The 14,790-nt window shown below is 42.0% G+C and overlaps 2 protein-coding genes across 2 annotated transcripts; one reads left to right on the forward strand and one right to left on the reverse strand.

Moving 5' to 3' along the window:
* Window positions 1-636: 636 nt before the first annotated feature.
* Window positions 637-8,736, reverse strand: DENR (density regulated re-initiation and release factor). The gene is made up of 8 exons (XM_074606826.1): window positions 8,568-8,736; window positions 7,277-7,391; window positions 6,247-6,266; window positions 5,874-5,958; window positions 5,140-5,223; window positions 2,932-3,048; window positions 1,703-1,842; window positions 637-919 (listed from the first exon to the last, which is right to left on the reverse strand). Exons 2-8 carry the CDS (start codon window positions 7,380-7,382, stop codon window positions 875-877), a joined length of 597 nt encoding a protein of 198 aa, XP_074462927.1. The 5' UTR covers window positions 7,383-7,391; window positions 8,568-8,736; the 3' UTR covers window positions 637-874.
* GPN3 (GPN-loop GTPase 3) lies at window positions 8,684-14,002 on the forward strand. The gene is made up of 8 exons (XM_074606825.1): window positions 8,684-8,898; window positions 9,870-9,978; window positions 10,065-10,232; window positions 10,685-10,809; window positions 11,506-11,621; window positions 12,290-12,386; window positions 12,905-13,033; window positions 13,764-14,002. Exons 1-8 carry the CDS (start codon window positions 8,851-8,853, stop codon window positions 13,824-13,826), a joined length of 855 nt encoding a protein of 284 aa, XP_074462926.1. The 5' UTR covers window positions 8,684-8,850; the 3' UTR covers window positions 13,827-14,002.
* Window positions 14,003-14,790: the final 788 nt, after the last annotated feature.

Here is a 14,790-nt window from a genome sequence, read left to right on the forward strand (position 1 = left end):
GGGTTTTACAGAGCCAGGAGAATGTCAGTTCCAGGACTGTGCAGCCAGGGAGCATTTAGTGTTATTAAATGGGGCAGTGAAGTCCAAGGAAAGGAATGGACGCCCGAGGCTGTTTGCAGGGGTCCAGGGAGCAGCACTGGACCCCAACTGCCAACACGGGTTGTAGAAACAAACAGCAGTCACGATAAAGTTAATTACTACCACTCTTGAACTAGCAGTATGCTGAAAGCACACAGCCACTCAAATTGCCTCACCGACAAGACCAGCAGGGTTAGGAGTTCATTTGGAATTATGAAAACAGGCTAAACCTTTCACACACATTTCTCAGTGTTTCCATTCAATAGAATAAAATAGTTCAACCTACAACAATCATCTAATGCAATTGCCTGACCAATTCCAGGTGCATTTCCCTTTAATTGTTAGCAAACCTTTAGAATGTTTGTCCCATTCTGATTTCTAAGGTTTTATGCAGGTGAAGGAGAGGTTCCACTTTCTGTACATTAGGCCCATGCCTTATTCACTCAAGTTCAGCAGACAGGACAGCAAATGAAAAATAAGCTTTTAATGACTTAAATTATTGTTGTTTTCCTGTAAAAACGTTAGAGGAAAGTAGCTGTAAAGAAAACAGAAACTGTATTCAGTGAAGAACAGTAATTTTATTTAAATCTACTTCATGCATAAGCATGATAGAACCCCAATTTAACTTTGGCAAATATCACAACAAAAAAAACAAACCAAGCAGCCTATACAGAACAGTGAAAATGCCAAGGATATGGGTTCTCCACAGTTTCACTGCAGAGCAAACGGATTTAGAAGCCCCACTTTGGCTACATCATTTATAACCATATAATTAAATAAAGGTAGTCTTTCACTATCACTTCTTGACTTCTCCAAGATCTTCAATGCTATCATCATCCACCTGGGGAAAAAAAAAAAAGGCCGAAAGACAGCATATTAGGTATATTTTCTTCTTACATGTCTCATTATCCACCACTGTACATGTAATGAAATGTGGGAGAAGTATACAGCACCATCCGAGACTCCCTGCCGTAAAATCCACGAGCGACACATGCCTATAGGACAGATCCTCCAGGGATCTGAACAAAGACCGTCCCAACAGGGTTATTTCAGAAAGATCTGCAACCAGGAAATACCAGAACAAGGGAGAGACAAAGAAAGTGCTTGCAATTACAGCAGCGCAACCAAACCTCTCAACCATCGACATTTCAGTCCAACCCCAAGCTAGCTGATTTCTTCTTCTGAAGCACAAGTGCATGGTTGGTTTGTTTGGGGGTTTTTTTTGGCTTTGCTTTTTTTCTTTTAATTTTGCAATATTTTAAAGAGATTTTTAAAAAATAGGATGGCAATGTAAGAATACTTAGGCATTCACCCTTAAGAAACGGTCACAAAGAAGCTACAGATACTCGACAGCTGGACTTCCTCCGACATGCCTTCCTCACCAATGCATCCACAGTAACAGCACTACATGTTTAGGAAGTTAATGTTTTTTGTACAACGGAAGCAACATTTGACTTCAAATTTAATCACTCCTTAACCTCGTCGTTCATAGGTGGGAATGCAACAACTGGTCTCTTATTTTTGTGTAACGATCTGTGCTGCCAAAGATGAAACAGTTTTTCAAAAAATCACTAGAAACTCACAGGCTAAAACTAGAGTTCCGACAGAAGAAACGGTTTATTACCTCAGGCCATTTCTCCTGGATTACATCGATAATGTCATCTGTAAAATCCCCCTGAATGATGATCTCGTCTTCTCCTGTTACTGAGGCACCGCAGGAAAATTTCTGAGCGAAAAACCTTTGTGCTTCTTTAAGATCAATTTCTGTTGATGGGAAAATGGACAGTTTAAGTACAGTCATTTCATATAAGTATTTTCTCAAGTTTAAAACAAAAATCCTGTTTTAACTGTTGAGAAACTAGTGGCAGTTTACAGTTAAAGCTTTGCTACAATTTCCATTGAAAGCAAAAGTCTGTTGTTTACATAGAAAACAACTGACTCTACAAATCTAGCAAACTCTTCAAGGCAAAAATCGCTGAATGTCCTCTACGCATTCTGTTTATGCAAGTCTACACTACACGCGCTCACCAGAAACAGCACATGCAGAACTGATTAAAAAGCCCCTCCAGTTCTGAGTAGCTTCCATAGTTATTGAACAAGTTTTTTCCATAGAAGTGCTTCAGAATGTTCCTTTCAGAAACACATCCCAAAAATTTTTGAGACTGGCTTCCAGCGCAAAGATACATATCCACTTCAGCTCAAGCTAGCACATATTACTGATCCCTCAAGAAGACTGACAATATTCTCATGCAGGAAATATGTAACGTATCTCGTTAATACAACCAAGGTTAAAACTTACCTTTTTAACAGAATTCGTGATCAATGTGTGAAGTAAGATGTTGTTATAAACACCAAGTGGCTGTTTGCAGCTGAACCAAAGCTATGTAGGACAGCATTGTTAGTGTACTTTGGTAATAATTTGACTGCCTTACTAGAAAGGCAGTTAAAGCCTTACTTAATCAGTCTCAAGAATAGGTAAAATTAATTGTCAATAACATATTTACAGGTTTGATAGAAATAAGAAACTTTTTGAAAATAAACAGGTTTATAATTAAAGACAATAGACTACTCTGAAGTCTAACAAGTGGATTGCTATGGGAAGCCCTGTTTCAAAAAAACCCGTAACCCTATTTAGTTGCAAACACTGTGGAAATAATGACTTTTACTAATTTATCACTGAGGGAAGCCAGTGTGCCTTTGGCATGCTTTGGAACTGCTAAAAGTACCTTGGGACTTTCACCTCACACAGGTGGAAGTGGATCACTCAATGTAATACAATCAGAAGAAACATCATGAGGTTAAAGGCAAGCACATCTAAAACCAGCAAAAGCCACATAATAAAAGTCAACTCACCAAATGTTGCAAGGCCACATACTCTTGTGACATATTTTTTCTTTGCTCTAGGAATTTTAGCTATTGTAACTTTCTGTGGTACAGTCTTCTTTTTCTGTTTTATCTGACCTCTTCCCCCTTTAAAACAAGAGTATAAGGTTGCATAATTAGTTAAATGATGACACAATCAAGGAAAAAAGCGTATAAGGTCAGATTTCATCCCTATGAACAAAGAAACTGTTATCTCCCCATCAGTATTGGTAAACAAAAATATATTTTGCACATTGTCTCACACTGGGTTCTTTTTAGTGTTTAAGAAAGGTCCCATGTCATCAAAGCTCAATATTACAATAAACAACAATATATGCATGTCAACCGTGCGTTAAAGTACAGCACGCACAGCAGAACCCCGTTCCAATTATCAAACAAGGGGCTTTCCCCACACTTTACTAATTGCTGCATTTGGTCTACATTTAACCCTTCTTTCAGCAATTGTTCTTTGGTTGCAATCCTAGGAACAAACTGTTACTTTAATGTTTTTCATGCGTTTAACGTCCTCAGGGTTTGTGTCTGAGGCAAAGCAACTTACTCATGTCCGTTTACTCAGGCCATGATGACATGCTTACTATGGCTGCTGGTAAACAGCAGATTAAGTTCTAGATATCCATGCACGACCCCAGTATGAACTGTATATCTCTATATGAGCTAGCAGAAAACACCACGCCTCTGAAACAGAAGCCGGATACAGTAGTTGACTGCCAAACTTCCACATGATTTAACATCTTTCTTACTGTCTGTTTCTAGGCCAACCTGAGGGAACACTTCATATATCAGGCATTTATTAGTCTGAGCAAAGCATGCAAAAGATATATTCCACTCATTAGGATTCTACAAGTCAGATTAAGATCTCTGTTAACTTTGTATACACTCATCAAGTTACTCCAGGGTAACCAGTTTCATGTTCTCAAGCTTTCTCAGCATGAAAACCTAAAGGATTTATGACAAGCAAACTAACCCCTTGTGACTACTACTAACATGCAGCACCTTCAATTCTACATAACTATAAATTGACATCCAATAATCTAAGACAGTAAATTCTGTCTTAAAATTTCTTCAGTAAATTTCCGCAGTGTCTTAGTAAGTTTTTGCTTGTTTTTCCTCACTCTCTTTTTTACCATCCATCTTATACCACCATACTTAACACCATACCATAAGTTTTCACAAAACTTCCGATTCCATGAGAAAAATCCCTAAACACTATTATTTTTGAACCAAAAACCCAACTGAAAACTAACCATACCACCCCAAGCAATAAATACATGTTGAAAGAAAATGTCCTGAAGTCTTTGGGAAAAGCATCCAAGCTACAGAACGTAAGTTACTGTTGTCACTACGCATAGCCTACTGACAAGGTAAACATAGCTGGTTACCAAGACACAAAAATAAAACATCTGCAGTGACATGCGGCTTAAAATCTGAATCTTACTGGGCTATTAACCCTAATTTCTGAAGCACTACAGACACAACTGACACTCCACAGGCAAACGCATATTGACAACCCCAGAATTCTGATTTATGATGGAAAACATGTTAATTAAACAGAAAGAACTCTAATGATAGAGGGTAAAAGTGTATTTAAATTGTTTCATGAATTTTGCATCTTTGAAAATTGGGTTTTGAAAGTGTTTTTCATTAGTATTGCTAGGAAGAGACATAGCTGCTAATGGAGACATAGGTGATGGTGTTAAAAGCATAAACCCAAATACTGTTACATGAATACAGAGGAGGGGTGGAATGAAAAAAGGCAAAAGCAGTGTCATGACACATTAATAGAGGAAAGCAGTCTTTGTTCTACTCTGCAGGCAATCTACAAACCGCTGTTAAACAGGGCAGAAACAAGTATTCTGGGAGGCACGCCAGGTGATTTTAGGTTGAGAAGAATTACTCCTTGAGTAAGTACAACAGCAATGACAGGAACAATGAGATGCACGATGCAGGTCATCTTTCACTTGCTACTACTACTGCTATCCAATTCTTCCATCAGCATATGTCACCGCACTAACTCCGCTACCACTGGAAGAAAGGTATTTGGTATCTTTGGTGCAGAGTCAAAGCGTAGCTAACAACCAAAATGCAAGGAATCCGTGCCATACTCCAGAGCAGCAGGTGAGAAAGGGATGCCCCAAACTGCTTATAAATCAGTACCACAATCAACTATTTAGACCTTGCCTCTCTTTTGTTTCTTCTTCTCTTCTTCTTCTCCCGCAGTTCCTTGGCCTTCTCCGACCCCAGCTTCCTGTTTAGGTGAATTTTCTTAAACGCATCAGAAAGGAGCGGGGAGAAGAAAGAGAGCAAAATTAGTGGTCAGACAACCACAGTCTTACAGGAAGTAAGGTACAGTGATATTTTGCTAAATCTGTGAACTCTTCGCTTAAGTGCAGCAGCCTCTTGACTGATGTGTGTTACATCTTCACTGTAGCACTTACGGAAATTAGACTTCAGAAAAGCCTTAGCCCAAAGATACAGTTAAAATTTCAATACAGTCTCTTCGCATAATTTCCACAGACAGACAGAAATTAATGATAGTGTTAATATTGAAATTCCAAATCCAACAAGTTCCCTATTATGAATGACCTTTCCTCCAGCCATCCACAGTACGCCATACAGACATAAAATCCAATAAACTAACTTTGATGGGAAACCAGTGTGTGGATGACTGGTTACAGTAGGAACCTTAAGGCGGCTCAAACATTATTACTGAAACTACACATTGCTTATCCAGTGCTTTCTGACACCATCAAACATATTTTCACAGCATCCAGAAGCGTGACAGAGTCCTAAGAAAACTATTAACTTTCACACTTGATGCAGCAGGAAAAGGGAAGAGATGAGAACTGGGCAAGCTCAAAGATTTCTGAATATGTCTAAGAACATATCCGTTAGAAAATAGAAAAGATTCTTACCTACTGTAAGTTTTGCAAACTCATCTGGAAAATTCTTTTCTAACCATTGTCTGCATTTAGTCACATCAGGCATGTATTCGCAGTACTAGAGAAGAAAGGTCATATGAACGTTGTTAGCAGAGTAACTACAAAATACATCACAAACAAATACACCAAAATACATTTGCAGTTCAGCTCAGCCTTTTCTCCTTAAGACGACTGAATACAAATACTATACTAGCGCAGACGAAATCTTGTGTCATCCTAAAGACAACAGTGGCTGAAGCACAGAACTTCTACAATTAAGAAAAGCCAGAAAAGATCAGAAAGAATCATCAGTCAGGAATCACACGACAGAAAGAAGAAACTCAGACAACAAAAAAAATTAACTCACCTCTGTTGGCAATGAACAGACTGGAGAAAGGAGGGAGGGGGGAAAAAAGAAAAGAACAGGTTACAACAAGAAGTTCTCCACTTACAGCTTTAGCATTGAATTCAAAATGGTATTTCAGAGTTAGAGATGACTTCTTACATCATAACTTCTGATTACAACCACACATTGACTCAAAAAAAATAAATTACTTTATTGACACCACTCCACAGTTTAATTTTTCTCTCATTAGTCATTTGTACGTACAGTCTGCATTAGGATAAAACTATCACAGCAAGAGCAGTCAATGAAGGAGGGGAAGCCTACAGCTTTGGGAAGAGTTAGAGAGAAACACCAGTTCCACCTGTGACAAAAGATATACCTAATAAACTACCGTGTGATTTGGTTAGCTTTCCTTTTTCCAAGAGCTGCCAATGTCCAGATGAGGGGCTTGGCCCCAGAACAAACCCAAACCAATCATTCACTTTCACACACAACCGGGATTATTTCCTAATCCCCTGCAACTGTATTCAAGCCCAAAGCAAAATAACATACCTATCCAAAAAACATACCTGTCAAGATTATTTACTTCCCTTTAAATTTCATCCACATAACTACAAATATAATGAGTAAAGAATAATTCTAAACACAGCACAGCAATTACTTTCATGAATTTTAACTTTATTTCTTATTGTTATACTAATGCTCAGAGATCTTTTCTGTGTTAAAGGCCTTACTGGCTTTCTAGAGGAAGAGATCTCTGCTCAACAATTCACAGTCTGAGCACCACTCCCACTTCTTTTACACACAAAAAGCTGTTAGCACCTCCAGCTCTCAGGGGGAAGACCCCTACATTTCACCAAAAATGCTTCAGATAAAATACACAACACAAGCTATTTCAGAAAGATGATGAGAAAGGTCAAGCTGACCATGGTCTAGCTTCACAATAAAAGCTGACCAAGAGAAAATCTCCAATCTCTCATTCTTTATGCTAGGCTGCCCTCACAAACAGCACATTGTAAGAATCGTGGACAACTGCCCCTTCAGCACTTGCCTCCACAGTAGAGAACCCGAAGAGGATAGTCGGCATCTGACCTGGCACCGCTCCTTACGTCTCCTCTGCAGTCAGGGACCACAGGCTCAGCTACATCTGTGGCCATGTCACAAGCCTGGAGATCACAGAATGAAAGAATCAGGACCTAAATTCTTGGTTAAAGTTATTCCCATCTTTCTCAACCCAACAAGAACCCCAGACACTTACAAATCCCAGAGAAAAGAGGTACAATTGTAAGAAGAGCAGGAGAGATCAGGGAGCAAAAAATAGGAGCTAAGAAATAATGAAAAAATATGGGGTAAATGGCTGCAAAAGATACCAAGCAGCATGGAATTCTAGCACACAAGGGGAAAAAAATCCAAAGTGCCACAATGTAAAATAAAGATCTGACAGAACAACACATGGAAGTACAGAACATACCAGGTTAAGCAAAATGTGAAGTATCATGTTAAATCAGTGGCCTATGAACAGCAGGTGGGGGGAGGTACTGCCAATTAGTATACTGCTAGTATGCAAAGAAAAGGGGACATTTACATCAGTGTCTGAAGAGTTACAATCTGATCCTGGGACACTGGCAAAAAAAACCCCAAACACCACAAAACAAGCAAACCAAACTCAACCTACTAATACAATTCGCAATGGTTTACATGCACGCATTTTAAGGCAAGGGGCTTAGAAGACAAAAATCAATAGGGAAGGTGTTTGCAACGCATAAGAAGTCTTCCAGGATCATGGGAGGTGGCAGGATACGTGTGTGGAAGACTCAGAGCCAGGACGCTGTACAAGCCGTGCCTGGGCAGCGAAGAGAGCTGAGGGAAAATGCCAGGGAACCAGGGATGGTGGGGTTCGGGATAGGGGGACGGCAGGGAAAGGCTGTAGAGGGTCACAGAGAGGGGAAGGCTGTTGGAGTAGCCATGGAGATGCCAAATAGGGGAGGGAGGGCGCTGGCTTGTAAAGGGCAAAAGTGAGGGCAGGTCGGGGGGAAGGAGAAGGGCGCTGGGGTACCAGAGGTGACGGGGATCCCCGACATGGTGGGACGGGGGGACAGAGCTGAGGGCAAGGAGGGCGCCGGGTGCCTGAGGGGTCCGGATGCTGAGGTACAAGAGGCGAGGGGAGGGAAGCAGAGCCACGGTACGGGAGGAGAGGGAGGGTCTCGGAGCTGGGGGAAGGATGCTGGTGGCCGCGGCGGGGGGAGGCCGGGGACGTTGGGACAGGCCGCCCGCCGCTGGGACGGGGCGGCGGCGGGGAGCGCGGGCGGGGGAGCGCGGGGGCGGCAGCGGCGCGGCGTTACCCGGGAGGCCCCTCAGGCCGCGGCGGTGGCGGCTGCTCCTGCTCCTCCGGCGGCGGCGGGTCCCCTCACACACCGCGCGGCACGTGCGCCCGCCCCGCCACCGTCTCGCGAGAGCCGCGCGACACGGGGCGTGGCGCCGCGCGGTTTGAGCCCGCCGGCTCTCCGTCCTGGGGAGGGCGCGGCCTGGGCGCCGGCGTGCGCGCGCCATTGGCTAACCCGCGGCACGTGACCAGGCGGGCTACGGGGCGCCGGAGGGGCCAGTTGGCGCCGCTTCGCCGCCGCCATGCCCCGGTACGCGCAGCTGGTGATGGGCCCGGCGGGCAGCGGGAAGGTGAGGCGCGGGGGGGACGAAGCGGGACGAGGGGATGGAGTGCACCCGCAGTAAGTTCGCAGACGACACTGAGTTGCGCGGGAGTGTCGATCTGGCGGAGGGTAGGAGGCCCCGCAGAAGGACCTGGACAGGCTGGGTGGATGGGCCCAGGCCAATGGCATGAGGTTCAACAAGGGCAATGCCGGGTCCTGCACCTGGGTCACAACAACCCCACGAACGCGACAGGCTTGGGGAGGAGTGGCTGGAGAGCTGAAAAGGAGCTGGGGGTGCTGGTTGACAGCCGGCTGAGTATGAGCCAGCAATGTACCCAGGTAGCCAAGAAGGCAACCAGCATCCTGGCCTGTATCAGGAATGGTGTGGCCAGCAGGGCTGGGGCAGTTACCATCCCCCTCGGCATTGGTGAGGCCCCAGCTCAAATACTTGGTTCAGTTTTGGGCCTCTCACCACAAGAAAAACATTGAGGTGCTGGAGCAAGTCCAGAAAAGAGCAGCGAGGCTGGTGAGGGGTCTGGAGCACAAGTCTTGCGAGGAGCAGCTGAGGGAGCTGGGGGTGTTCAGCCTGGAGAAAAAAAGGCTGAAGGGAGACCTTCTCGCTTGCTATAACTGCCTGAAAGGAGGGTGTAGCCAGGGGGGGTCAGTCTCTTCTCCCAAGGAACAGGCAATAGGACAAGGGGAAACAGCCTCAAGTTGTGCCAGGGGAGGGTTAGGATGGATATTAGAAAAAATTTGTTCACCAAAAGGGTTATCAAACGCTGAACCAGGCTGCCCCGGGCAGTGGTGGAATCACCATCCCTGGAGGTATTTAAAAGCCGGGCAGACATCGTGCTGAGGGCCATGGTTTAGTGATGGTTTTGTCAGTGTTAGGTTAATGGTTCGACTCAATGGTCTGAAAGGTCCCTTCCAACCTAGACGATTCTATGATTCTATGACAGTGGCGTGGGCAGTCCCTAACAGCGTGTGTGTCCCTTGCAGAGCACGTACTGTGCCACCATGGTGCAGCACTGCGAGACGCTGGGCCGCGCCGTGCAGGTGGTGAACCTGGACCCGGCGGCGGAGCTCTTCAGCTACCCGGTGATGGCAGGTGAGCGGCGGGAGCGGACGGCAGCAACCCCTGGGCACCACCATCAGCACAGGGACTGAAACCGGCTGGTGTGTCTGTTGTTCCAGACATCCGTGAGTTAATCGAAGTGGATGACGTCATGGAAGATGAATCCTTAAGGTTTGGTCCCAATGGCGGCTTGGTGTTTTGCATGGAATACTTTGCCAATAACTTTAACTGGCTAGAGGAAAGCCTTGGGCATGTGGAGGACGACTATATATTGTTTGACTGCCCAGGTAAATAAATGTCTACATTTTGGTATCGTTCTTCATATGCAGTATAAAATTTGCAGTACTTTTTTTTTGTTGGTTATAATCATTCACACTTTTTTTTTGCATTATTAACGGTTGTCGGAGTCACTTTCAGATGTTTCAGAAGTGAGCTTAGCCCCAGGCATATCTGGGTGACTGCACTGACTTCTAATAGCATCACACAGTGTGGGAACGCTATGGCAACTGCTAACTAACACTAATTGGAGGTCAAGGGAGGAAAAACCCCTTCTGTTTCTTTTCCACTTCTCCTGTATAAGTTGATCCAAATACAGTCAGAGTTGCCTGAAAAGAAAGATGCTTTCTTTATCAGGTTTTATTCATATTAAGTGTAATGCCTGTATTTATATAACTGATAACTGTGAACTGTTACATTTAGCTTCACGTTTCTGCATACTAACATCCTAAGTGTGCCCTAGGTCAGATCGAACTCTACACACATCTGCCAGTGATGAAACAGCTGGTGGAGCAGCTTCAGCAGTGGGAGTTCCGCGTCTGTGGAGTTTTTCTGGTGGACTCTCAGTTTATGGTGGAATCTTTTAAGGTATCCATTTGAAATCTGTTGTAAAAAAGTTCGTATGGATAAAGAACAAGAAATCTGAGCAATTTAGGGATCCGGGTTTGTTTAGCCCAGAGGAAAGAATGCTAAGCCAGGGGAGATCTGATTGCTGCCTTCAGCTGCCTCAGACACAGGTTGCAGCTAAGAAAATTACAGTTGGATGTAAAGAAGAAAATCCTGCACTGCGAGAGCGGTCAGGCTGGAAGAGGGGCACAGAGAGATTGTGTAGCGTACGGTCATGGAGTTACTCAGAACTTGTCTGGGCAAAACCCCTGAACAACCCGATCTGACTTTGAAGCTGACTCTGGCTTGAGCAGTTGTATGAACCAGATAACCTCTGAAGTCCCTTCCAGCCTGAATTCTGCTGTGATTCTGTGAGAGCTTTCTCAGATCCGGAAAGAGACCAGGCCACTTTCCCCGTCTAGCAGTAAGAATCCTGAGATAGGCTTTGAGTTTTGCAATGGCCTTTTCAGTGGCAGACCCAGATCTGAGGTTCTGGAAATAAGGTGGCAGGTGGGAAGCTCTGCACCTCCCTTTTCCAACAGAGATAAGGACTGCCCACTTGGCCTCGTGTCCATGTTTCATATATTCATTAGCTAGATTTGGTCTGTGGTAGAGTGTCCTGCATGTTTGTATTGTGTTTTTCTGTACTTAACTACATCATTTTTCATATTCCTTAAGTTTATCTCTGGAATTCTGGCAGCACTCAGTGCAATGATATCTTTAGAGATTCCACAGATTAACATCATGACCAAAATGGATTTGCTGAGCAAGAAAGCCAAGAAGGAAATAGAAAAGTAAGTTCCAAAAAATTATGTACTCTGTAATGTAATATCTTGAGGTAAACTTCACTCAAAATTCAGTCTAATGTTTCCCACAGTTAAAACATACTCTTTTTGAGATGTTTTGTATTGAACATAGTCTTTAAACGTCTAGATGGGATGCTTACAATTTAGTCAGAGTCAAAAGGCCAGCTCTATATTTGTACGTATCGCTGGATTTTTCTGTAAATAATTATTTTGAATAACTGGTGTCATTCTGAATGACATTGCAGGGTCCTGTGCCCACCTGGGTACTGTACTTCAAAACCTAAATTGGAGGTGATCCTATCAGTTTTTGATACTGAACATACTGAATTACTTATGTGTTATTTTTACATTTGCGCTAAAATTACAAAATTGTAAGTTTTTCCCTGTGGTCTTCCTCAAAGCTTTCTTGAGTATACAAGTGTATTAGCAAAAAGAAAATAAAAAACGCTTCAGTTGTTTCCACTAGCAATCGCAATCTGAGATATTCAAATACTTACAAAAACATTTTTAAACATTTTAAGTTCTCCTGGTACGAAGTTTGTTCGTTCGGATCACAGAATGATAGATGGGTTTGGTAGCTTTATAAAAGCACAATGGCTCATTTACTTTGTGACCAGGGATTCTTTTGATGTTAACCATGACTTTGTTTCTCCCAGGTACTTAGATCCAGATATGTATTCTATGATAGAAGATTCTACAAATATATTGAAAAGCAAAATGTTTAAAAAGTTGACTAAATCTATATGTGGATTGGTAGGTATATTGCTTTTTAACTGGTACCCTTAAATTCAGTCCTGTATTTATAAACCATATTGTATGGTTGCTGACTTCCTTGCTGTACTATAATAATTCTCCCCCCCTCACCCCAAAACTATGTATTTACCTACCAGATCTATTAACAAAGCCAGGATCTAAAAGATTCTCAGGCACTTGAGCATTTTACTTTTTGCCTATTTTAACTCAGTTTTTTATTTTTTCAGATTAGGATAAGATTCTTGATAGTAACATTTGGATCATAGCCAGTACATTTTCTAGCAATATTCTATTAGCCATTTTGGAAAACGGCTTTTTCTACTGGGTAGAAGTTAGAACTGATAGCCAGGTGTTCCAAGTGGGGAATCGCCATTGGTTCGCAGTGTGGCTTTAAATGCTATTTTAGCAGTCCAGACCAGGAAGACACAAGTGTGGTTTAAGGAGGTGGCTTAGGGTGCTGCGGTTGAGAACTAACTTACTGCATTTTCTTACTAACATCCTTTGAATCCTTTCTCTAGATTGATGACTACGGTATGGTCCGATTTCTACCCTTTGATCGCTCTGATGAGGAAAGTATAAACATAGTTCTGCAGCACATAGACTTTACCATTCAGTATGGAGAAGATCTTGAATTTAAAGAACCAAAGGTAAGGTACTTCTGATGATAAGATGAAAAATTAAAAAGTATCCATAATACAAGTTGTCATATAAATATGTCCTTTGCCTTGCTAATAAATTACTGTCTTAGTATGGTTCAAAATAAGCCTTGTTTAGTCTTTTAATGACAGTGCTTATATTGTCTTCATTTACAGTTACAAAAGTGAAATTCTTTAATATCATCTTGCATATGTAGACTGATCAAATGGTTGTGTTTAAAAGTAATGCTTTGGGTTTCAAAAATAATGGAATTGTAAATTTCAAAGGTCAGAAAGGATGATTAAGATCACTAAGATTTTCTCCTACATGACTGTTCAGATGCCTTTGATAATTCCTGTGTTGAACCCATGTGTTGTACGTGAGATATAGATTAGGAATAAAAAATTCTATCGTGTAAAATACATGATATAAGACTGCTGTGTTAAAATCTGTTCTAGTTTTATTATTCAGCTTATAAATCCTAAGGAACAAGTCCAGTGCTTTTATTCCATTTTTCAATTCAGTTTTATACTCTTTACCTGGATCTAGATTTTGACCTATACAATTTCAATAGCTCTAAGGACAAATTGCTTTTCAGAAAGTTTTGCTACATGTTTTATGGAACCCTATTAGATGTTGTTCCTGTTGTGGTTTCTAAAATAAAATGTCACAGAAGAGACAGTGTACAACAGCCACTAGGGAAAAGTCACGTTTTACCTTTTTTTGTGTCCTTTTTGGCAGGAATGCGAAGAAGACAGATCTGCTCTTGTGGATGAATACTTTCAAGATCACCTGGATGAGTGAAAAACGGACATTCAAAAATGGGAGGAAAACACCTCGTTTGTGTTAAAAAATAGAAATGAAAAAAAAATCCACCCCACACAAACATACTTGACGTTTTGTCTGTAAAATAATTAATATTGTGAAGAGCGTGCTATATGACCTCATAACTATTTTAATAAACAATTTTTGTTCTTATATGTGTGTGTTATAAAATATATAGGCTAGTGTTAGTACATATAAAAGTCCCCTATACATAGACGTGTCTCATTTAAGCATAGGAATGCTTGAAAAAAACAATTCCAATGATTTGCAAAAGAGGCAAAGCCAAATTAAGTATGTTGTAATAAATATTTCTCTCTCCAGCACCGAGTAGTCAGTTTCATTGTTAGATGAGAGAAAGAATTGTTGTAAAGGGTGAAACTTAGACTTCGTGAGCTGAACCTGAAGTAGGCGAAGAGATGACTGGCACCTTCAAAGGGACGTCTGGTCAATGGGTGATCTCTCACCCTTCTTGAAGAACGGGAGTGTTTTACATTCACTTTGGAAGAGCCCAGATTTTAAAGGGCTGGTTTAAAGCCTTCTTAAGGCTGGTTTTGGTACAACTTGCACGTGACTAAGTGGTTTATACATCAATAACATCTTAAGCACAGCACAACACTTAAAAGAAAGAAACTCAGCTTAAACTGAACTTGGTGATGGTCTTGTGCAATCACATTAGAAACTGTTCGTTAACAAAGAATTCAGCAACAAATAAGTAAGCTCCTTTTTTTTTCCCCAAATAAAGAACTCGTACTCCTACTATGGACATGTTACCTCCATAGTACTATGTGTGGTGCTTTCAGAGAAGAAAAACTTTAGCACGTTATCTCCAAAGAACATATTCCTGTAAGTAACTAAATAATGTAAAAATCATCTCAGGAATTTTTCAGGCAAGTAGCATCAATTCTGGAATTAGGTGTAGCTGTTAACAGACTGTTCATATCAG

This window comes from Larus michahellis, chromosome 13 (assembly GCF_964199755.1).
Source record: "Larus michahellis chromosome 13, bLarMic1.1, whole genome shotgun sequence".
Lineage (NCBI taxonomy): Eukaryota > Metazoa > Chordata > Aves > Charadriiformes > Laridae > Larus > Larus michahellis.

Coding starts and splice junctions, on each gene's coding strand:
- DENR (XM_074606826.1), bottom strand. CDS start 7,382: ATGGCCACAGATGTAGCTGAGCCTGTGGTCCCTGACTGCAGAGGAGAC. Junction 6,267..7,276: donor TCGGGTTCTCTACTGTGGAG/GCAAGTGCTGAA, acceptor TCCTTTCTCCAG/TCTGTTCATTGCCAACAGAG. Junction 920..1,702: donor TCCAGGAGAAATGGCCTGAG/GTAATAAACCGT, acceptor TTTTTTCCCCAG/GTGGATGATGATAGCATTGA.
- GPN3 (XM_074606825.1), top strand. CDS start 8,851: ATGCCCCGGTACGCGCAGCTGGTGATGGGCCCGGCGGGCAGCGGGAAG. Junction 10,810..11,505: donor TTATGGTGGAATCTTTTAAG/GTATCCATTTGA, acceptor ATATTCCTTAAG/TTTATCTCTGGAATTCTGGC. Junction 11,622..12,289: donor GCCAAGAAGGAAATAGAAAA/GTAAGTTCCAAA, acceptor TGTTTCTCCCAG/GTACTTAGATCCAGATATGT.